We start from the raw sequence: 22414 nt of genomic DNA, 5'->3' as shown, positions 1-22414 counted from the left end.
CAATCAGGAATCTATCAACCTCTGCTTTAAATATACCCACGAACTTGACCACCAACGCAGTCTGTGGCAGAGCATTCCACAGATTCATCACTATTTGGCTTTAAAAAATTCCTCCTTACCTCTGTTCTAAAAGGTCATCCCTTAATTTTGAGGCTATGCCCTCTAGTTCTGGATACGCCCACCAGAGGAAACATCCTCTCTACATCCAATTTATCTAGTCCTTCCAACATTCAGTAGGTTTCAATGATATCCCCAGGTATTCTTCTAAATTCCAGTGAGTACAAGCTAAAAGCTGCCAAATGCTTCTCATATGTTAACCCCTTCACTCCTAGAATCATCCTTGTGAACCTCCTCTGGACTCTCTCCAATGACAATACATCCTTTCTGAGATATGGGGCCCAAAACTGTTGATAATACTCCAAATGCGGCCTGACTAGTGTCTTATAAAGGCTCAGCATTATCTACTTGTTTTTATATTCTATTCCCCGTGAAACAAATGCCAACATTGCATTTGCTTTCTTTACCACAGACAACCTGTGAATTAACCTTCTGGGAGTCTTGGATGACGACTCCTAAGTTCCTTTGGACCTCTGCTGTTTGAACTTTCTCCACATTTGGTCTGCACTACTGACCCACATTATCATACATCTCCCAACATTGTATTCCATCTGCCACTTTTTTGCCATTCTTCCAATTTATCGAAGTCCTGCTGCAATTGCAATGCTTCCTAGGCACTACCTACCCCTCCACCTATCTTTGTATCATCTGCAAACTTTGCCACAAAGACATCATTTTCAGTATCTAAATCACTGACAAACAATTTGAAAAGTAGCAGTCCCAATACTGACCCCTGAGGAACACCACTAGTCACTGGCAACTAACCAGAAAAGGCCCCCTTTACTCCCACTCACTGCCTCCTGCCTGTCAGCCATTCCTCTATCCATGCCAGTTTATTTCCTGTAACGCCGTAGGATTTTATCTTGTTAAGCATCCTCATGTGAGGCACCTTATCAAATGTCTTCTGAAAATCTAAGTAAATGGCATCTACTACCTCATTTTTGTCCACCCTGCTTGTTACTTCCTCAAATAATTCTAACAGATTTGTCAAGCAAGATTTCCCTCGACAGAAACCATGCTGACTTTGACTTATTTTGTCATTAGTCCCCAAGTACTGCGAAATCTTGTCCTTAATAATGTACTCCAACACCTTCCAAATCACTGAGGTTAGGCTAACTGGCCTATGATTTCCTCTCTTTTGTCTTGCTTCTTTCTTAAAAAGTGGAATGACATTTGCAATTTTCCAGTCCTCCAGGACTATGCCAGAATCAAGTGATCCTTGAAAGATGATGAGCAATGCATCAGTCATCTCTTCTGTAACCTCTTTCGGGATGCTGGGATGTGGTCCACCTAGTTCTGGTGACTTGTCCACCTTAAGACCTTCAGTTTGCCTAGCACTTTTTCCTTTGTAATAGCAAAGGCACCTACTCTTGCTCCCTGACACTCACAGACCTCTAGCATACAACTACTCTCGTCCACAGTAAAGACTGAAGCAAAGTACTTATTAAGTTCATCTCCCATTTCTTTGTCCCCTATTACTACCTCACCAGCATCATTTTCCTGCGTTCTAATATCAACTTTCACCTCCCTTTTATTCTTCATATAACTGGAAAAACATTTAGTATCCTGCTTTATATTATCGACTAGTTTGCCCTCATATTTCATCTTTTTCCTTCTTATATCTTTTTTAGTTGCCTTTTGTTGGATTTTAAGCACTTCCCAATCAACAAACTTCCCACTCACTTTTGCTACCTTATATGTCCTGTCCTTGGTTTTCATGCAGTACTTAACTTTCCTTGTCAGCCACGGTTGCCTTCCCAAATCATTTGAGAACTTCTTCTGTGGGACATATCTATCTTGCGACCTTTGAACTATTCCCAGAAACTTCAGCCACCTCTGTTCTGCCATCATCCCCACCAGTGACCCCCTCCAAACCACCTGGGCAAGCTCCTCTCTCATGCCTCTGTAAATCCCTTTATTCCATTGTGATAGATACATGTGACTTCTCTCATACTGCAGTATGAATTCAATCATATTATGATCACTGCATCCAAAAGGTTCCTTTATGTTAGGCTGACTAATAAGATCTGGGTTATCACACAACACCCAATCTAAGATAGCCTTTACCCGAATAGGCTCAAGCACAAGCTGCTCTAAAAAGCCATCTTGTAGGCATTCAACAAATTCCCTCTCTTTTGATCCAACCTGATTTTCCCATCCCTTTGCATATTGAAGTCCCCCATTACAATTGTGACAATACCCTTATTACAAGCCTTTTCCAGCTTCCTTTGCAATCTCAACTCCACATCTTGGCTACTATTTAGAGTCTTATATATGATTCCCATAATGATTTTTCACCCTTGTAGTCTCTTAATTCCATCCACAAAGATTCGACATTCTCTAACCCTATGTCACCTCTTTCTAAAGATGTGATTCCATCTCTTACCATCAGAGCCACACTACCGCCTAAGCCTTCCTGTCTGTCCTTTCAATACAGAGTATATCCTTTGATGTTAAGCTCCCAACTATGGCCTTCTTTCAGCCACAATGTCATACCAACCAATCTCGAATTGTCCAACTTATTTCGACTGCCACACACATTTAAATACAGCACCTTCATTCCAGCTTTCTTTCCCCTTTTGAATTTTTGCCTCTGTGGTACAATTTAACCCTTTGCTCTGTCTGCAGTTTTACCCAATCACTGGATTGTCCTGCTTTGCACTCATATTACATATCACATCATCTACTTGTAAACCGGCTGGCTCATCCTCAGCTCTATTATTCTGGTTCCCATTCCCCTGGGGATGAGCTATTTACCAAACAGGGAGAAAATCCAAAACTCTAAGATGTAAAAGGATTTGGGAGTCTTTATGCAGAACACACTAAATGTTAATTTTCAGGTTGAGTCGATGGTGAAGAAAGCAAATGCAACGTTAGCGTTCATTTCAAGAGGTCTGAAATACAAGGACACCGACGTGATGCTGCAGCTTTATAAGGCACCAATGAGGCCTCACATTGAGTATTGTGAACAGTTTTGGGCTCCTCATCTAAGAAAAGATGTCTGGCTTTGGAGAAGGTTCAGAGGAGGCTCACAGGATGGTTCCAGGAATGAAAGGGTTATCATACGAGGGCCATTTGATGGCTCTGGGTCATTGAAACCTTTTGAATGTTGAAAGGCGTAGACAGAGAAGATGTGGAAAGGATGTTTCCCATGGTGGGGGAGTCTAAGACAAGAGGGCACAGCCTCAGGATAGAGGGGCATCCATTTAAAACAGAGATGTGAAGAAATTTCTTTAGCCAAAGAGTGGTGAATTTGAGGAATTTATTACCACAGGCATCTGTGGAGACCAGGTCATTGGGTGTATTTAAGGCAGAACTTGATAGGTTCTTGATTGGACACAGCACAAAGGTTGCAGGGAGAAGGCCGGGGAGTGAGGCTGAGGAGGGGAGAAAGGATCAGTCATGATTAAATGGCGGAGCAAACTTGATGGGCCAAATGGCCTAATTCTGCTCCTATGTCTTCCAGTCTTATAGACTTCTGGGAATCCACTGAAAATGGAGAAAGAACATGTGAGATGGTATCAAATGCACCGAGTCAATGCAGAAGCTCGTTAGAAGTTTCAGGAGCACACCACCCCGTTCTCTGTCTACATCTCGTTCCAACATGGATTTGTGGAAAGTCTGTGCTTGCCATGATCAGTTACCTTAGAAACCACAATACCAGAGTGAAGCAAATCAGCCAGGATAAAAGTAAAAACATCACCAAAAAAATAGTAGATTGAGAGATCAACAACATAAAAGATTCTGCAGATGCTGGAAATGATGAAGAATCAGGACCTGAAACATCGACTGTTTATTCACCTCCATAAATGCTGCCTGACCTGAGTTCCTCCAGCATTTTATGTGTGTTGACAGATTAAGAGTCCACTTTTAGAGTTTTAGCCCAGCGGCGTGAACGTATGTCAAAGGATACCTGTGGATGTTGGGCTAACAAGTGACTATCAGGTCACTGGTCTGAGTGCTATTGGTACCATGTAACCCAGTACTACCTGTCGCCTGATCGGGTGGTCGGCAACTAAACCGGCTCCCCCCCACCCCCATGCTTGCCTGCTGAGGAGGGAGGCTAGACAACCTACAGGACGAAAATCAAGACCTGTCAAAGGGCATATGAACCCTCTCGTAGGGTCAACGGCCATCTAGCAATCACATGTCGAGAGGGTGGGTCTAGACTTGTGCAACCCCCTACTCACCTAAAATCCATTCACACACACACGCTGTTCCTTTTGTGAGGACCATCATCATCCTATGGGATGGATAGCCAGAGAGAGAGAGAGCTATGGATGAGGACAAGGCTGGTGGGTCCTAGGATCAGATGTCCATCCAGGCAGAGCCAGTGTCCCCCTTGGTACGTGAGTTGGTGAGTCCAGTGTTCATGGCCTGGAGTTCAGGGTCTTATCATTGGTTACTCCTGGGTTGATATGGAAGATAGAAGCTTGCAGCTCAATCAGAAGTCTAGAAGTCAAAGCCCAGTGCCGGAAGCCCTGAACCTGCAAGTCTGAAGTGCACCTGGGAAGTGGGAGGCTCGTTGTCCACTGGTGGCCTGGAGGCCTGTCCTGGGGTTGGAGGACTGTCTGTGTGGATGTATGGGAGCAAAGGAAGAAAGGGGCTTGTTTTGCTGTTGTTTAGTTTCTTGTTGTGCTCTGCGTTGTTCTGCTGCACATGGTGGGCTTACTATACTGGGACTAGAATGTGTGACAACACCTTGCGGGCTGTCCCCCACCCCCCAGCACATCCATAGGCTGTGCTGGTTGTTAACACAAATGACACATTTCACTGCATGTTTTGATGTACATGTGATAAATAAATCTGAGTCTGAATATGAATCCATTCAGGAGTCTTGAAACAACCAGACAGAAGCAATAAATCACTGTAAACATTTCCCTTCTTGCCCACTTTGCTAGACTATGAAGGTGCCGGGTAGAATGAGCTCCAGCCTGTTCACCGTGTCTCCCCTTCCAGGTTGCACTGATAAGCACTGCCCAACAGCTAAACATCGTTCTCTACCCTGGGAGTTACTGGATGCTCGGCTGCTACATTCTGAAGCAGTGTGACCTTCAGCATGGATGAAGCAGGTTGGACTACAATGACAAGTACATCTCTTCACACACTGGTATTTGTTCTGCACTGTGTGACAAACGAGTGAAATGTTGGATAACTCTATGACTCATTCTGAAGGAAACATTCTCCATACCATTGCCAGGCAACTGTCACTTGAAGAGGAACGGCTAACAAGGAGCAAGTGTCCAGTGAAGTGATTTAAGAATAGAGATTTGTTTTATTTGTCACATGTTCACAGACACTTGGGGTGTATGTGGTGTCCATGGAGGGGTAATAACACTGGTGAAGGGGCTTGTAGTGTCCATTCCGGAACAGCTCACTCACCTTTGGCCCCCAGCAGACACTCAGCTCTCACCTGTGGCTCCCAGTAGCTGTTTGCATGCGACAGCGGTCACAGTCTGGTACAGTGCTTCGACAGGCTGGCTAAACCGGGTGAGGACAGACAGCAGGCCTCATACCCTGGTGAGGTAGGATGTCCTAGCATACGAAGTCAGTCTCAGCGGACTGTGTGGTTGAGATCTACAGCGAGGTCCAATGACTAGGAAGGTGGTACTGAAATGCTTCGTGCAGAGCGAAGGGCATAACAGGGCACAGAAGACGTCATGGTGATCCACTGCGGCCAAGGAATACCCCAGTTTGTGACGGTTGTTCGTACTGTTGGACCGGGAACTCTGTGATCGAGGAAGTGGAAGTGCCCCATTTTAAAAGCTCCCGCTCAGGCTTCCGGTCATTATCGGACACCGCCACATGGACACAAGCAGCGAGATGCGCTGTTTACTTCAAAGACCAACACAATCCTGAGAATGTGCTGGGGGCAGCCTGCGAGTGTTGCCGTGCTTCCGCTGCCAACACAGCGTGCCCACAACTTAGAAACCTGTACAACTTTGGAACGTGGGAGGAAACAGGAGCACCTGGAGGAAAGCCCTGTGGTCACAAGGAGAATGTTCAAACTCCTTACAGACAGCAGTGGGAATCGAACCTGGGCACGCAAGCTCTGTAAAGTGTTATACTAGCCACTATGTTACTTAAAGTAAAGCTATTAAATATTAGTTTGTTTTTGTAAAATTTTTGACCGTTTCTAAAAGAGGCATCAGAAAACCGTCAGCGTTTGTGATAGACACAAGAGGTTTCTGCAAATGCTGGAAGTGCAGAGATGATGGAGAAACTCCGCAGGTCAGAGCTGCTCAGGTCCTGCAGCTTCTTATGAATGTTTGGGAACACAAAATGACTCAGGAGTAGATGGGGCTATTCCCAAAAAGTAGCTTTCCCTAGTTGAAGAGCCTGGAACTAGGCAACATAGGGTAAGGAGTCAGCCATGTAGAAGTGAAGAGAAATAACTTTGCTGAAAACATTGTGAATCTCTGCCCTTAAGAGACATTGCCTGCTCACTTATTCACGACTGAGGACATTGAACACAATAAAAGAAGTTATATCAGGATTGGATGGAAAACGGTATTGCAGACAGAGAACCATTCTGGGTTTTAATGAATAATGGAGAAGAGTCAAGGGGCCATATGGCTTATTCCTGTTCCAGATTTTTCATGTTCTCTCATGTATTTATCAGGCTTTCCCTTGAGGCCATTAGTACAACGTTGCTTGGAATCTCCATGTGGTAGCATGTCCCACAATGATTAAAGAAGTTCTTTCTGAATTCCCTCATAGAATTTATCAAAAATATTTTATTTTATTTTGTTGAGACACAGTGCAGAATTTGCCCTACAAGCAACCCCTGATTTAACACTAGCCCAATCACTGGACAATTTACCTACCAATTAACCAACTGGATTAAGATCTTTCATCTGTCTAACCTTTCAGACACCTTCACAACTTGTAGGCCTCCTGTAAGGTAACAGACCCTTCTGCTCCACCAAGCTGAGCTGCTCAACACCCCACTGATCTAACCCTAGGACAATCCACAATGACCAATTAACCTACTAACTAGTATGTTTTTGGACTGTGGGAGGCATTTAGGTACAGTACTGTGCAAAAGTCTAGGCATGTGTACATAGCTAGAGTGTCTAAGACTTTACACAGTGCTGTAGTAATTTTATGTATTGCACTGTACTACTGCCACAAAAACAAATCATGACATACGTGAGTGATGATAAACCTGATTCTGATATGGGTCTCTATTGTGGACTGAGAGTGGAAAGGGGGCAGGGAGAGGGGAATCATGGCTGGGAAAAGGGGAAGGAAGAAGGGAGGGAGTGGGAAACACCAGAGAGACATTCTGTAAGGATCAGTAAGCTGCTAAATAGTTTGGAATCAATTGACCTTATTTGGCATCTCTAGGTGTGTCTGCCCCAGCCCCTGGAACTTCTTCTTTGCCACCTGTCCCAGACAGTGTTCCACCCTCACCATTCCCAAAACCCTTTGCTCCCACCAGATTTACAAACTCGCTCATATATGGGTCTAAGCCTTTTGCACTGTACTGTACCTGGCTGGTAGAAGTACAGAGGGCTATGGTCCGGGTGCAGGTCGATGGGACTAGGAAGAATATTTTTGCATAGATTAAATGGGCCAAAGGACCTGTTTCTGTGCTGTAGTGTTCTATGACTTCTAACTTAGGAAATTAAAAATTCTAGACAGTGATCCATGTGGCAATAGAATTCAGTGCTTTCCCACTCTCTTCAGATCAGGGCAATCTGCATTTCTGCAAAAGCCACTGCATAAAATGAATGCTCATTACATTGAACAGAGCGCTGTAATAGAATAACTCAGCACACCACATGCTCGTTGGCATTACACCAACCCTACAAACACACGCCCACCTCATAGCTAGAACAAAAACCTTGACTGGTACCAAACAGAAAGCATTGCACAACCTTCGCGGTAGGCCTATGCAACATGGACACTTTTATTTGTTGTTGGGAGTGTTATGTTCCCACTATGTGTGTACAAAGTTTCAGTAATCCACTTATCGGATGCGTACTTCACTCTGTTTTGAGTAAGCAAAAGAAAAGCAACTATTGCAAAACAAAGGGGTCAATGGGACCAATTGCATCACAAGCCACAATGTGAAAGCCGATCATTCAGAATGTGTACATAAATATAATAAGAGTTTAGCAGATTAACTATATAGACTCGACATACACTGCAAAAACCACATGAAACCAGCTGAACTGCTCAACGTGCCATCCAAACAGCCCCGTCTATTCAGATTTTCAGAACGAAAATCAGAAACAAACACCAGTTAAAACTTTGCAAGTTGTGCCACTCATACGACTAATTTTCAGTGAGAACTTACCATGGAAGCAGTCAAATTCAGTTTTGTTTAGAGAGAAGCAATAACAATCCTGTATTGAAACTGCTCAAAGTACTTTAAAACAGTCCCTCGAGGATACTAGGAAAAGGATGTGCCCTTTTGAAAGCCACTGATGATTAGCCCTGTGCCCACGAGCTCGCTTCTCAGACTGTTTACACAGTCTGTCGAGCTCAAGACTTTCTTCTTTTGGAGTGCGGGAAACTCAAGTTTTTTACAGAGTGCTCTCAAATGGGCACAGAAGAACTGTTCAAAGCAGCTGCTTCATGGAATTCTTCGCATTCCCCAGAACCAAAAAACAAACCAGCATTTTCATGTTATGTTTAAACTGCAGGGGCTGCATGTGAACACAAGTATGAACTTCCTGCGCTTGGCTCCGAAAGTGAAGTACATATCCCATCATACATCAGGAGTTGTAAAACAGCTGTGAGGAGTTAATGAGGAGGTGGCGAGAATGAGAAATGGACTGAACGTCAGAGGAGTGGAAATGGCTGCCTCATGGTCAGTGAGGATTCTGTGGGTCAATGGGCCCATTTCCGTGCTATTTCCCTCTCAGACTCATGCTTGCTATCACCAGCATATGTCGTGAAATTTGCTGTTTTGTGGCAGCAGTACAATGGAATACATAAAAAATTTTAAAAACTATGAATTGCAGAAAGAAAAAGTGTGTGTGTGTATATATATATATACATAAATTAAGTGAATAGTGCAAAAAGAGCAAAAAAAATAGAGGTAGTGTTCATGGGTTCATTGTCCATTCAGAAATCTGATGGCGGAGGGGAAGAAGCTGCTCCTGAAATGTTGGGTGCTCACTCTATGTTGAGAGCGTCTGAATATATGCACTTGGGCTCAAACAGCTCTCTTTGACCCACTATAAAAATTCAGATCACTTTTATTTATCACTCATACATTGAAACATACAGAAAAATATGTTGTTTGCACCTAAGGAAGTGCTGTAGACAGCCCACAAGTGTCACCATACACTCCGCTGCCAACATAGCATGTCCACAATGCTCAGTGGAACAATCAGATTCCTGATTAGTCAGGGGATCAAGGAATATGGGGAGATGGCAGGTGTATAAGGTTGCATCGGATCCAGGATCGGCCATGATGGAATGGCTGAGCAGACTCGATGGGCTGAATGGCCTAATTCTGCTCCTATGTCTTATGGGCTAACAACACAGAACACAACAAGCGACAAAATAACAACAGCAAAACAAGCCCCTATCCTCCCTCCCAAACACACACATACACAGTCCTCCAACCCCAGGACAGGCCATCTCCTTTGGCCTCCAGCAGACCCGTGGGTTACAGACATTGAGCAAAGCAAGAGGCGGAGAGGGAAGAAGTGAAGGCATCACAGAGAGAAGCCGTTTTTTCGTTAACTGATCGGGGAAAAAAGGCTAGACTGTGCAGTTGTGTGACGTAGCGCGCCAAAGGTTTAAAAAGGAGAGGAAATTTTCAATGGTCTTTTAAATCAAAGCAAGAGGTGGAGATGGAAGAAGTAAAGGCATCTCTGAGAGAAGCCATTTTTTTGAACTGATCGGGGAAAAGAGGCTAGACTGCGCAGGCGCGTGACGTAGCATGCCAAAGGTTTAAAAAAAAGACCGCCATATACAGCGGCCATCGTCGGAGTGGACTGAGGTAGAGTGGGACGGCTTTTGCTCAACAGGCTTCAGCGAGAACAGGCAGAGGCGAGGTTTGAATGGGGCAGGACTGCGCAAGCGCATGAAAGTCGGCCCGTGAGGCAGCAGGAGAATTTTAAAAGCAAGCAGAGGCTGAGGACGAGCTTCACTCCAAGTGAGGTAAGGCCAGGTAAGTTCCTTCAATTAATTTAATTACCTTAGGAGTAGGTAATGGAGGCAGCAGTTAGGGCAGTTGAGTGCTCCGTTTGCAGTATGTGGGAAGTCAGGGCGAGCACAGCTGTCCCTGATGACTACACCTGTAAAAGGTGCATCCAGCTGCAGCTCCTGACAAACCGTGTTAGGAACTGGAGCTGGAGCTGGAGCTGGATGAACTTCAGATCATCCAGTTAAAGGACAGGACTTCCAGGATAGCAATCTCAGGATTGCTACCAGTGCCACGTGCAGGCGGGTTTAGAAATAGTAAGATAGCACAGATCAACATGTGGCTGAAGACATGGTGCAGGAGGGAGGACTTCAGATTTAGATAGATAGATAGATACTTTATTCATCCCCATGGGGAAATTCAACTTTTTTTCCACTGTCCCATACACTTGTTGTAGCAAAACTAATTACATACAATACTTAACTCAGTAAAAAATATGATATGCATCTAAATCACTATCTCAAAAAGCATTAATAATAGCTTTTAAAAAGTTCTTAAGTCCTGGCGGTTGAATTGTAAAGCCTAATGGCATTGGGGAGTATTGACCTCTTCATCCTGTCTGAGGAGCATTGCATCGATAGTAACCTGTCGCTGAAACTGCATCTCTGTCTTTGGATGGTGCTATGTAGAGGATGTTCAGAGTTTTCCATAATTGACCGTAGCCTACTCAGCGCCCTTCGCTCAGCTACCGATGTTAAACACTCCAGTACTTTGCCCACGACAGAGCCCGCGTTCCTTACCAGCTTATTAAGACGTGAGGCGTCCCTCTTCTTAATGCTTCCTCCCCAACACGCCACCACAAAGAAGAGGGCGCTCTCCACAACTGACCTATAGAACATCTTCAGCATCTCACTACAGACATTGAATGACGCCAACCTTCTAAGGAAGTACAGTCGACTCTGTGCCTTCCTGCACAAGGCATCTGTGTTGGCAGTCCAGTCTAGCTTCTCGTCTAACTGTACTCCCAGATACTTGTAGGTCTTAACCTGCTCCACACATTCTCCATTAATGATCACTGGCTCCATATGAGGCCTAGATCTCCTAAAGTCCACCACCATCTCCTTGGTCTTGGTGATATTGAGACGCAGGTAATTTGAGTTGCACCATATCACAAAGTCCTGTATCAGTTTCCTATACTCCTCCTCCTGTCCATTCCTGACACACCCCACTATGGCCGTGTCATCAGCGAACTTCTGCACATGGCAGGACTCCGAGTTATATTGGAAGTCTGATGTGTACAGGGTGAACAGGACCGGAGAGAGTACGGTTCCCTGCGGCGCTCCTGTACTGCTGACCACCGTGTCAGACCTATAGTCTCCCAACCGCACATACTGAGGTCTATCTGTCAAGTAGTCCACTATCCAATCCATTTATAGATTTTTATAGACATTTTATAGACATTTATAGATAATTTATAGATAATTGGGCAGTTTTCCCGGGAAGGTGGGACCTGTTCCGGTGGGACGGTTTACATCTGAACTGGAGGGGGACAAATATTCTTGCAGGTAGGTTTGCTAGAGAGGCTCCAGTGAATTTCAACTAGATGCAAGGGGGGAGGGGAACCAGACTGTAGGAACAGATGTATGGGAGAAGGAAGAAAATGAAAATAGTAAAGTTGTTTGCACCATTAGTGATAAACAGAGAATAAGAAGTAGAGAATTTCTTAAATACATTTACTTTAATGCTAGGAGCATTGCAAGAAAGGTGGATGAGCTTAGAGCATGGATTGATACCTGGAAATAGGATGATGTAGCTATTAGGGAAACATGGTTGCAGGAGGGGTGTGATTGGCAACTAAATATTCCTGGATTTTGTTGCTTCAGGTGTGATAGAATTGGAGGGACAAGAGGGGGAGGTGTTGTGTTGCTTGTCAGAGAAAATATTACAGTGGTGCTCTGGCAAGATAGATTAGAGGGCTCATCTAGGGAGACTATTTGAGTGGAATTGAGGAATGGGAAAAGTGTAGTAACATTTATAGGGGTGTATTATAGACCACCTAATGGGGAACGATAGTTGGAGGAGCAAATTTATAAGGAGATAGCAGATATTTGTAGTAAGCACAGGGTTGTGATTGTGGGAGATTTTAATTTTCCACACATAGACTGGGAAGCCCATACTATAAAAAGGCTGGATGGTTTGGAGTTTGTAAAATGTGTGGATAGTTTTTTGCAGCAATACATAGAGGTACCAACTAGAGAAGGGGCAGTGTTGGATCTCCTGTTAGGGAATGAGATAGGTCAGGTGACGGAGGTATGTGTTGGGGAGCACTTCGGGTCCAGTGATCACAATACCATTAGTTTCAATATAATTATGGAGAAGGATAGGACTGGACCCAGGGTTGAGATTTTTGATTGGAGAAAGGCTAACTTTGAGGAGATGCGAAAGGATTTAGAAGGAGTGGATTGGGACAATTTGTTTTACGGGAAGGATGTAATAGAGAAATGGAGGTCATTTAAAGGTGCAATTTTGAGGGTACAGAATCTTTATGTTCCTGTTAGGTTGAAAGGAAAGGTTAAAAGTTTGACAGAGCCATGGTTTTCAAGGGATATTGGAAACTTGGTTCGGAAAAAGAGAGATATCTACAATAAATATAGGCAGCATGGAGTAAATGAGGTGCTCAAGGAATATAAAGAGTGTAAAAAGAATCCTAAGAAAGAAATTAGGAAAGCTAAGATACGAGGTTGCTTTGGCAAGTAAGACGAAAATAAATCCAAAGGGTTTCTACAGGTATATTAATAGCAAAAGGATTGTGAGGGATAAAATTGGTCCCTTAGAGAATCAAAGTGGACAGCTATGTGTGGAGCCAAAAGAGATGCAGGAGATTTTGAACAATTTCTTTTCTTCAGTATTCACTAAGGAGAAGGGTATTGAATTGTGTAAGGTAAGAGAAACAAGTAGGGTAGTTATGGAAACTACGACGATTAAAGAGGAGGAAGTACTGGTGGTTTTAAGAAATATAAAAGTGGATAAATCTCTGGGTCCTGACAGGATATTCCCTAGGACCTTGAGGGATGTTACTGTAGAAATAGCAGAGGCTCTGACAGAAATATTTCAAAGGTCATTAGAAATGGGGATGGTGCCGGAGGACTGGTGTATTGCTCATGTTGTTCCACTGTTTAAAAAGGGTTCTAAGAGTAAACCTAGCAAATATAGGCCTGTAATTTTGATGTCAGTGGTGGGTAAATTAATGGAAAGTATTCTTAGAGATGGTATATATAATTATCTGGATAGACAGGGTCTGATTAGGAATAGTCAACATGGACTTGTGTGTGGAAGGTCATGTTTGACAAATTTTATTGAATTTTTTGAAGAGGTTACTAGGAAAGTTGACAAGGGTAAAGCAGTGGATGTTGTCTATATGGACTTCAGAAAGGCCTCTGACAAGGTTCCGCACAGAAGGTTAGTTAGGAAGGTTCAATCGTTAGGCATTAATATTGAAGTAGTAAAATGGATTCAACAGTGGCTGGATGGGAGATGCCAGAGAGTAGTGGTGTGGATAACTGTTTGTCAGGCTGGAGGCCGGTGACTTGTGATGTGCCTCAGGTATCTGTACTGGGTCCAATGTTGTTCATCATATACATCAACGGTCTGGATGATGGGCTGGTAAATTGAATTAGTAAGTATGCAGATAACACTAAGATAAGTGGCATTGTGGATATTTCAAAGCTTGCAGAGAGATTTAGGCCAGTTAGAAGAGTGGGCTGAAAGATGGCAGATGGAGTTTAATGCTGATAAGTATGAGGTGCCACATTTTGGTAGGACTAATCAAAATAGGACATACATGGTAAATGGTAGGGAATTGAAGAATGCAGTAGAACAGAGTGATCTAGGAATAATGGTGCATAGTTCCCTGAAGGCGGAATCTCATGTGGATAGGGTGGTGAAGAAAGCTTTTGGTATGCTGGCCTTTATAAAACTGAGCATTGAGTACAGGAGTTGGGATGTAATGTTAAAATTGTACAAGGCATTGGTGAGGCCAAATTTGGAGTATTGTGTACAGTTCTGGTCTCCGAATTATAGGAAAGATGTCAATAAAATAGAGAGAGTACAGAGGAGATTTACTAGCATGTTACCTGGGTTTCAGCACCTAAGTTACAGGGAAAGGTTGAACAAGATAGGTCTTTATTCTTTGGAGCATAGAAGGTTGAGGGGTGACTTGATAGAGTTGACATGGATAGGCTTTTTCCATTGAGAGTAGGGGAGATTCAAACAAGAGGACATGAGTTGAGTTGAGAGTTAGGGGGCAAAAGTTTGGGGGTAACATGAGGGGGAACTTCTTTATTCAGAGAGTGGTAGCTGTGTGGAATGAGCTTCCAGTAGAAGTGGTAGAGGCAGGTTCGATATTGTCATTTAAAGTAAAATTGGATAGGTATATGGACAGGAAAAGAATGGAGGGTTATGGGCTGAGTGCAGGTCGGTGGGACTAGGTGAGAGTAAGCGTTCGGCACGGACAAGAAGGGCCAAGATGACCTGTTTCCATGCTGTAACTGTTATGTGGTTACAGGCGACACCATGGTATGAGGGCCTAGTCCAGTGGCTACACAGCTCCTCTGCCGTTGTCTTGCTAATGAACTGGACTTAGAGTATTTTGATTTATTAATATCTTGTGATAAATAAGAAAAATATTTAGGGCAAGCATTTGCACCATTTGCTGCGTCCAAGCACGCCACCACCTTACCGATAATCTGACCAGAAAACTTCCACCCCCTTCCACACAATGATAATTTCAGTTAATGTCAGGAGGTCTATTATTGCTTAATTACTTTACATTGCTTTTACATTTTACATTTGTTTACATATTTGCCCTTCCATCTCCTGCTGACTACAGAAGATCACTAGCAAAATGATCTTTCTGTCACAAACACAAGGGATTTTAAAGATTCTGGACATCCAGAGCAACATACACAAATGCAGTGAGAAGCTGAGAGGTGATAGGTGGAAAAGGTAAAGGACTGAAGAAGAAGGGAAGATGGGAGAAGTGAGTGCACCATACATGAAAGGGAAGGAGGAAAGGCATCAGAGGGCAGTGATGGGCAGGCAAGGAGAAGAGTAGGGATAAAAGGGGAGTCAGAATGGGGAATTGAAAAAGAAAAAAGGGGGAGGGGCAAACATTACTGGAAGTTAGAGAAATCAACCAGAAGTAATTCAGTGTTTTCACTTAAGGAGTTGATTGGCAGATTAAAATTGCTGGATCTTATTCTCCCCTTTCCCTATGCCATTAATGTTAAATAGGACCTCTGGCTCTTTATCCTTCCCCTTTAGAATGCCCCACAATAACTTTATCATATGGTTGATTGATTGAGCAATCTATCTACTTTTTGGGATACAGTGCAGAATAAGCCCTTTGAGCCATGCTTTCTAGCAGCACCCGCTTTAACCCTAGCTTAAGCATTGAAGGCACACCCTCCCTTACTCATTACACAGACAGCAGTCATGAATGAAAATGACCTAATGCAGGCAAATGGGATTAGAGTAGATGGGCCAAAGGGCGCATTTTTGTGCTGTATAGATCTTTTACTGATCAAAATATTTTGTTACCTCTTCAAAGAAAACAAAATACTCCAAGAGGACCACAACCTTGTCGGGTTTGCATGCCTCAGTTACCTGGAGAGTTATGCTGGCTAGAGTCAGGGTCTTGTGCATCGGCTCTTGGTAGGGTCACCTATGCCAAAAAGGTCAAAAGGTAGAGGGCAGACCAATAGAGGGCCACCAGCTGAAGGCTAACAACCCTGATGGTTAAAGAAACTATTATGAAACCAGCAATGAAGAATGCTTCTATATCTGTGTGCGACCAAGGACAGATAGAGATGGAAGACCTTTATTGTTGCCTTAAGCACCAGTGCCATAACAGGCAGTAAGTAGGTATGTTCAATGAAAAAACTCAATTAATTTACTCCGATAGGATCTCCCACTAACAAATATGTGCCAACTGTCCCATTTTTTATTGATGCACCATGGAAAGCATCACATTTGGATGCGTTTCTTGGTAATGACAAATGTGGCTGATGACCACAAGAAACTGCAGAGAGTTGTAGGCACAGCTCAGCACATCAAGGAATTCAGCCTCCCCTCCACGGACTCCGTCTACTCTTCTTAAAGCCTCGGTAAAACATCCAGAATAATTACAAACTCCTCCCAGCCTGGATGTTCTCTGTTCTCCCCTCTCCCAGCAGGCAGAAGATACACAAGAATGAAAGTACGTACCACCAGGCTCAAGAACAACTTCTACCTCACTGTTATAAGATTACAGAACGATTTCCCAGTATGATATGGTAGACTCTTGACTTCACAATCTACCTTGTCGAGGGCCTTGCATCTTACTGTCTGCTTGCACTGCTTTTTCTCTGTAACACCATATCCAGCATCCCTCATATTACTACCTGAATGTACTAATGTGATAAAATGTGGATGGCACGAAGATTTTCATCATACCTTGGCACATGTGACAACATTAAACCACATTACCAGGAATTTCTGGATATATATTATGTTGTTGCTTCCAGTTGCTGTGATCTCAGATGAGAGCAATGACAACCTAATAAATTAGTATGAATAATCAAACAGCCAGGTTACAAAGTAGTGTTGATTACAACATTGGCAGGAATTAGGCTTATTTAACATTGTATAAAAAATAATTAAGCACCTTTATCTGCATGTACACAGAAACACATCAAGAAGATTTGCCGTCTCGTAGTACCGCTTCATTCACTCGGTTACTATGGCAATAAGTCTTTATACAAGGACACTTCTCAGTTCTCTTTATGATTAAAAAGCTGCCAGTTTATCTATTTATTTCATTGCCAAACACTTTTGAAATGCTGTCTGTCTGAGATCTAAACACAACTGAACATCTATTTCCCACAACTTTCCAAGCCAAGATAAAATCTGGAGTCACCCCAGTCAGAAAGAAATTACAAATCATACAACATTTGCAAATTTCTTTTGATAATTCATTGCAAATTATTGTTGGCAAGAATTCAGTTGCTTTTTCTAAAAGCACTTCAACACTGGTGGTTTGCCAGAAGACTTCCAGAAGTCAATGAAGGAGCATCTCGGCCTCAAACATCGACAGTCCATTTCCCTCCATAGATGCTGCCTGGCCCATAAGACCATGAGACATAGGAGCAGAATTAGACCATTTGGCCGATCGAGTCTGCTCTGCCATTTGACGTCCTGACTAATCAAGAGCCTATCAACCTCCACTTCAAATATAACCAGTGGCTTGCTGTCTAAGGCAATGAATCAAACAGATTCATCAACCTCTGCCTAAAAAAAAACCCTCCTCTTCTTGGTTCTAAAGGGATGTCTCTTTATTCTGAGGCTGTGCCTTCTGGACCTAGATTCTCCCACTATTGGAAACATCCTCTCTTTCTGGGTCTTTCAACAATCGTGCCATTTGGAGTTATTGTCACAACTGTTTGATATTACAATTTGGTATACTTTAGCAAATTTAAATGCCTCAGCTGCAAAAGAGTGCTACAAACTTTTATCCCTGGGTCAATACTAGAAGATCCTGGATCATGTGCCCAAAAGCCACTATACTACTGCACCCCTTACAGAGAGTATAATGGTCATGACTGCTGCTACTCTGGTCAACAATCACCATTTAGTAAGAGCAGTACAAGTGACAAAGATTCACGGAGGGTAAGGATCAACTACACTTATGAGTGGAGTAAGAAAGACCTTATTGACTGTGGCCAAAACCAGATCCTCAGCCCAAATAATATCAAGCAGGCAAATATAAAGTATTCATGCAGTATCCGATTTAGAGGTACAGTATTTTTATGTACGTACTGAGAGTGGATTATGTTACCCCATTCATTTGATTTATAGATAATTGGGGTAAATATGCAAGGGAGAAGGAAATAAAAGGCTACAGTCTTTTTTCACTTTATGAAAGGGATATCTGGCTTTCTTAAGCAAAAGTTTTATAAATTGAAAAAAAAATGGAACTTCATACAGATCCGTAAATCAAAGATACGTTTCAAAGATATAGACTGTGGCTAGGCACAGCTCAAGCACCATCTGTAAAATTGCTGATGCTACAACTATTGTTGGCAGAATTTCAGATAGTGACGATAAGGCTTACAGGAGCAAGATAGGTCAGGTGGTTGAGTGGTGTCGCAACAAAAACCTTGCCCTCAATGTCAGTAAGACCGAAGAACTGATTGTGGACTTCAGGAAGGGAAAGTCAAAGGAACACACACCAGTCCTCATTGAGGGATTGTAAGTGAAAAGGGTGAGCAGTTTCAAATTCCTGGGTGTCAGCAACTCCGAGGATCTATCCTGGGCCCAACATATTGGTGTAATTACAAAGAAGGCACACAGTGGCTTCATTTCATTAGGAGTTTCAGGAAAATTGATATAAAGACACCTGCAAATTTCTGCAGATGTGACTGGCTGCATCACTGTCTGGTATGGAGTGGGGCCACTGTACAGGGTCAGAAAAAGCTGCAGAAAATTGTAAACTCAGCCATCTCAATCATGGGAACAAGTCTCCCAAACATCCTTCAAAAGACGATGCCTCAAAAAAGTGGTATACGTTATTAAGCACCCCCATCACCCAGGACATGCCCTCTTCTCATTGCTACCATCAAGGAGGTGGTGCAGGAGCCTGAAGACACATACTCAGTGTTTTAGGAACAGCTTCTTCTCCTCTGCCATCAGATTTCTGAGTGAACAATGAATCCATGCATAGTACCTCTTTTTTTCCCTTTTTTTGCACTACTTAATTTAATTTTTATATACTTTTTTTATTGTACTTTATGATGAATTGTACTGTACTACTGCTGCAAAACAACAAATTTTACAACGTATGCCAGTGATATTGAACCTGAACCTGAATCTGATATCCTAGAGTTAATGGCATTATTTCATAAATGGAATATTCGTAGATAGAAGAATGCTGCTGTGTCTAAACAGAGAGATTCGACGTGGTGCTTTAACAGAAGTATAGACCTTCAAGTAGGCTTTTAAAAGACATTTAGACAGGCACATGAAGTGCAGGAAGATCACTTACAGATGTGATGTTTTCCATGCCAACAAGAAAAGAACACAAAACAAAATCAGCCATCAGAATCACCTCTGTGGATTTAACTAAACCATTCAACACCAAGAGAACCTTATCTACAACGCCCTTTAGGCAACAGCTTGAAGGCAGTCATTTGGTTTTCTTTACATCATAACTCTTTAATCCTCTTCTGTCATACCCTCTTGTTTATTCTGTGCCCTAATTCCAGTCCTTCCACCAGCACCCACCTCTTCCCAGAGTAGTTTAAACCACACATTCTTCAGCTGGGCGCAGAAGAATGTGTGGCTTGGTAACATAGCAGGAAGTGTATCGCTTTACAGTGATCACCAGTTGGAGTTTAATTCCCGTCACAGTCTGTAAGGATATGTAAGTTCTCTCCGTGACCACGTGGATTTCCTCCGGGTGCCCTGGTTTCCTTCCACATCCCAAAGACTTACAGTTAGGTTAGGAAGATCAAAGAGCTGATTATTCACTGCAGGAGGAGGAAATCAGAGGTCCATGAGCCAGTCCTCATTGAGGATCAGAGCTGGAAAGGATCAGCAACTTTAAATTCTTTGGCTTTATTATTTCACAGCATCTATCCTGGGTCCAGCACATGTCAGTCATTAGGAAGAAGTCAGAGCAGTGCCTTTAATTTCTTAGAAGTTTGTGAATATTCAGCATGTCATCTAAAACTTTGACAAAATTCTATATATGTGCGGTGGAAAGCATACTGACTGGTTAAATCATGGCCTGGTATGGAAACACCGATGCTCTTGAACAGAAAAGCCTACAGAAATTAGTGGATACAGCCCAGACCATCACAGGTAAAGCCCCCTGCACCATTGAGCACATCTATGAGGAGCAATGTCGGAGGAAAGCATCCATCATCAGAAACCCTCAGCATCAAGACCATCCCTTCTTCTTGCTGCTGCCACTGAGGGGGTGGTACAGGAGCCATCTGACTGTACACATTCACAACCAAATGAAACAAAGTTCCTCCAGACCATGAAGGACCCATAAGACATACTACAATCACACATAGCATTAAAATTATATATTACCATAAATAAGTTATAAAATTTAATTCAAAGTGCATGCAATGTGCAGCAGAGGTAAACAATAAACAACAGAGTAAACAGTTTGTTGTCCTAGTGATGAGACCTCGGTGGTGGTAAGGTATTCATTAGTCACACAGCCTGTGGGAAGAAGCAGTTACCCAGTCTGGCAGTCCTAGTCCTGATGTTCCTGTACTTCTTCCTGACGGTACCTCAACAATGCTTCAGGCCCTTCATCAGCAATGCTCCCAGTAAATGTGACAAATAGGAAGAAGGTCATCCCCGATGATCCTCTCAGTGTTTTTTACTCTCCTCTGTAGGGACGTGCCTTGCAGCTTCCCTACCACACAATGATGCAGTCCAACAGAACACTTACGATGCACCCCCCCACCCCACCGTGGAAAGTTAGAATGGAGACAGGGAGCCTTGCACACCTCAGTCTCCTCATAAAGTGTAATCACTGCTGTGCCTTCTGGACTAGTGATGAGGTGTTGTGGGTCCAGGTTAGATCGTTCGTTATGTGCACACCAAGGAATTTTGTGCTCTTCACTCTCTCCACAGCAGAACCATTGATGTGCAATGGAGAGTGGTCGACCTGTGCCTTCCTGAAGTCCATAATCATCTCTTTTGTCTTGTCCTCTTTGAGACTCAGGTTGTTGTTCCTGCACCATTTGACAAGCCTCTCTAACTCCTCTCTGTATGCTGACTGATGAGGCCAACCACTGTAGTATCATCAGCGAACTTGATGATGTGGTTTGAGCTGAATCTGGTAGTCGTGAGTCAGCAGCGGGCTGAGCACACAACCCTGGGCTCAGCGTGATGAAGCTTGAGGTGTTGCTGCCAACTTGGACAGATTGGGGTCTTTCCCTCAAGAAGTCTATGATCAAGTTACAGAAAATGTGGTGAGTTCCAACAAGGACAATTTTCCCACCAGCCTCTGAGGGATGATCGTGTTAAACACCCAGCTGAAGTTGATGAACAACATCCTGGAGTATGAGGTATCACTTTCCAGGTGAGACAGGACGGAGTGGACCAGTTTGAGTGGCAGGTGAACTGGAAAGGGTCCAAGCACAAACAAGGGAAAGTCTACAGATGCTGGACATCCAAGCATCACACAAAATGCTGGAGGAACTCAGCAGACCAGGCAGCATCTATGCAAAAGAGTACAGTTGATGTTTTGGGCCAAGACCCTTCTCCAGTCCTGTTGATGTAGTTGATGTAGACATACAGATCTCCTCCGCGGATCTTATCGGAAGTCACAACATTTCTGTCTGCCCAAAAGGAGACTAGGCCTTCTAGCTGGATGGCCAAGTTCGGAATTGTGTCCTGGAGCCATGTTTCTGTCAGGACAAGTGTGCAGCAGTCCCTCATCTCCCATTGGTTCAGATGTAGATGCAGGTAATCCAGCATATTTTCTATCAATCAGACACTAGCGAATAGAATCGTCAAGAGCGCAGGCCTGTGGGTATCTGCTCTGTCTCCCTCAAATACTGGTGCAATTATCATGCTTTGCATTCAGGAACAGTTATTAACCCTCACCATCAGGCTCTTGAACTAGAGGGGATAACTTCACTCACCCCAACACAGAACTGATTCCACAACCTATCCATTCACTTTTAAGGACTCTATGACTCATGTTCTCGATGTTTATTGCTTTATTTCCCCTTTTTATGTATTTGCAGTTTGTCATCTCTTGCACATTAGTTGTTTGTCCACCTTTGTTGTATCTGGTTTTTCACTGACTCTACTGTATCTCTTTGTATTTACTGCCAATGTCTGCAAGAAAATGAATCTCAGGGTAGTATATGGTGACATACAGTATATGTGCTTTGATGATAAATTTATTTTGATCTTCAAGTCTGTGCCACTCAATTACACCCATGTGACCAATTAACCCGTACATCTTTGGAATGTAGAGGAAACCAGAGCACCCGGAGGAAATTCACTCGGTCATGTGGAGAATGTACAAGCTCCTTCCACACAGCAGTGGAATTGAATCCAGGTCACTGATGCTGTAATCGTGTTACGGTAACAGTTATACTACTGCCCTGCCCCATTTTT

At 43.3% G+C, this 22414-nt stretch overlaps 1 protein-coding gene across 5 annotated transcripts in view; it reads right to left on the bottom strand.

Moving 5' to 3' along the window:
• prkag2a (protein kinase, AMP-activated, gamma 2 non-catalytic subunit a) overlaps nucleotides 1-22414 on the bottom strand; it is a 515738-nt gene that overhangs the window by 395351 nt on the left and 97973 nt on the right. The window contains exon 1 of one of the 5 annotated variants that reach the window (XM_073054949.1): nucleotides 8423-8440. The exons of the other annotated variants lie outside the window; for them this stretch is intronic. Within the exon in view, the coding sequence (XP_072911050.1) occupies nucleotides 8423-8425 (3 nt within the window). The 5' untranslated portion in view covers nucleotides 8426-8440. Of the gene's footprint in view, nucleotides 1-8422; nucleotides 8441-22414 lie in introns of those variants that run through there. 5 annotated transcript variants of the gene reach the window in all.

This window comes from Hemitrygon akajei, chromosome 8 (genome assembly GCF_048418815.1).
Source record: "Hemitrygon akajei chromosome 8, sHemAka1.3, whole genome shotgun sequence".
Classification (NCBI taxonomy): domain Eukaryota; kingdom Metazoa; phylum Chordata; class Chondrichthyes; order Myliobatiformes; family Dasyatidae; genus Hemitrygon; species Hemitrygon akajei.
This window is presented reverse-complemented; position numbering and strand designations above follow the sequence as displayed.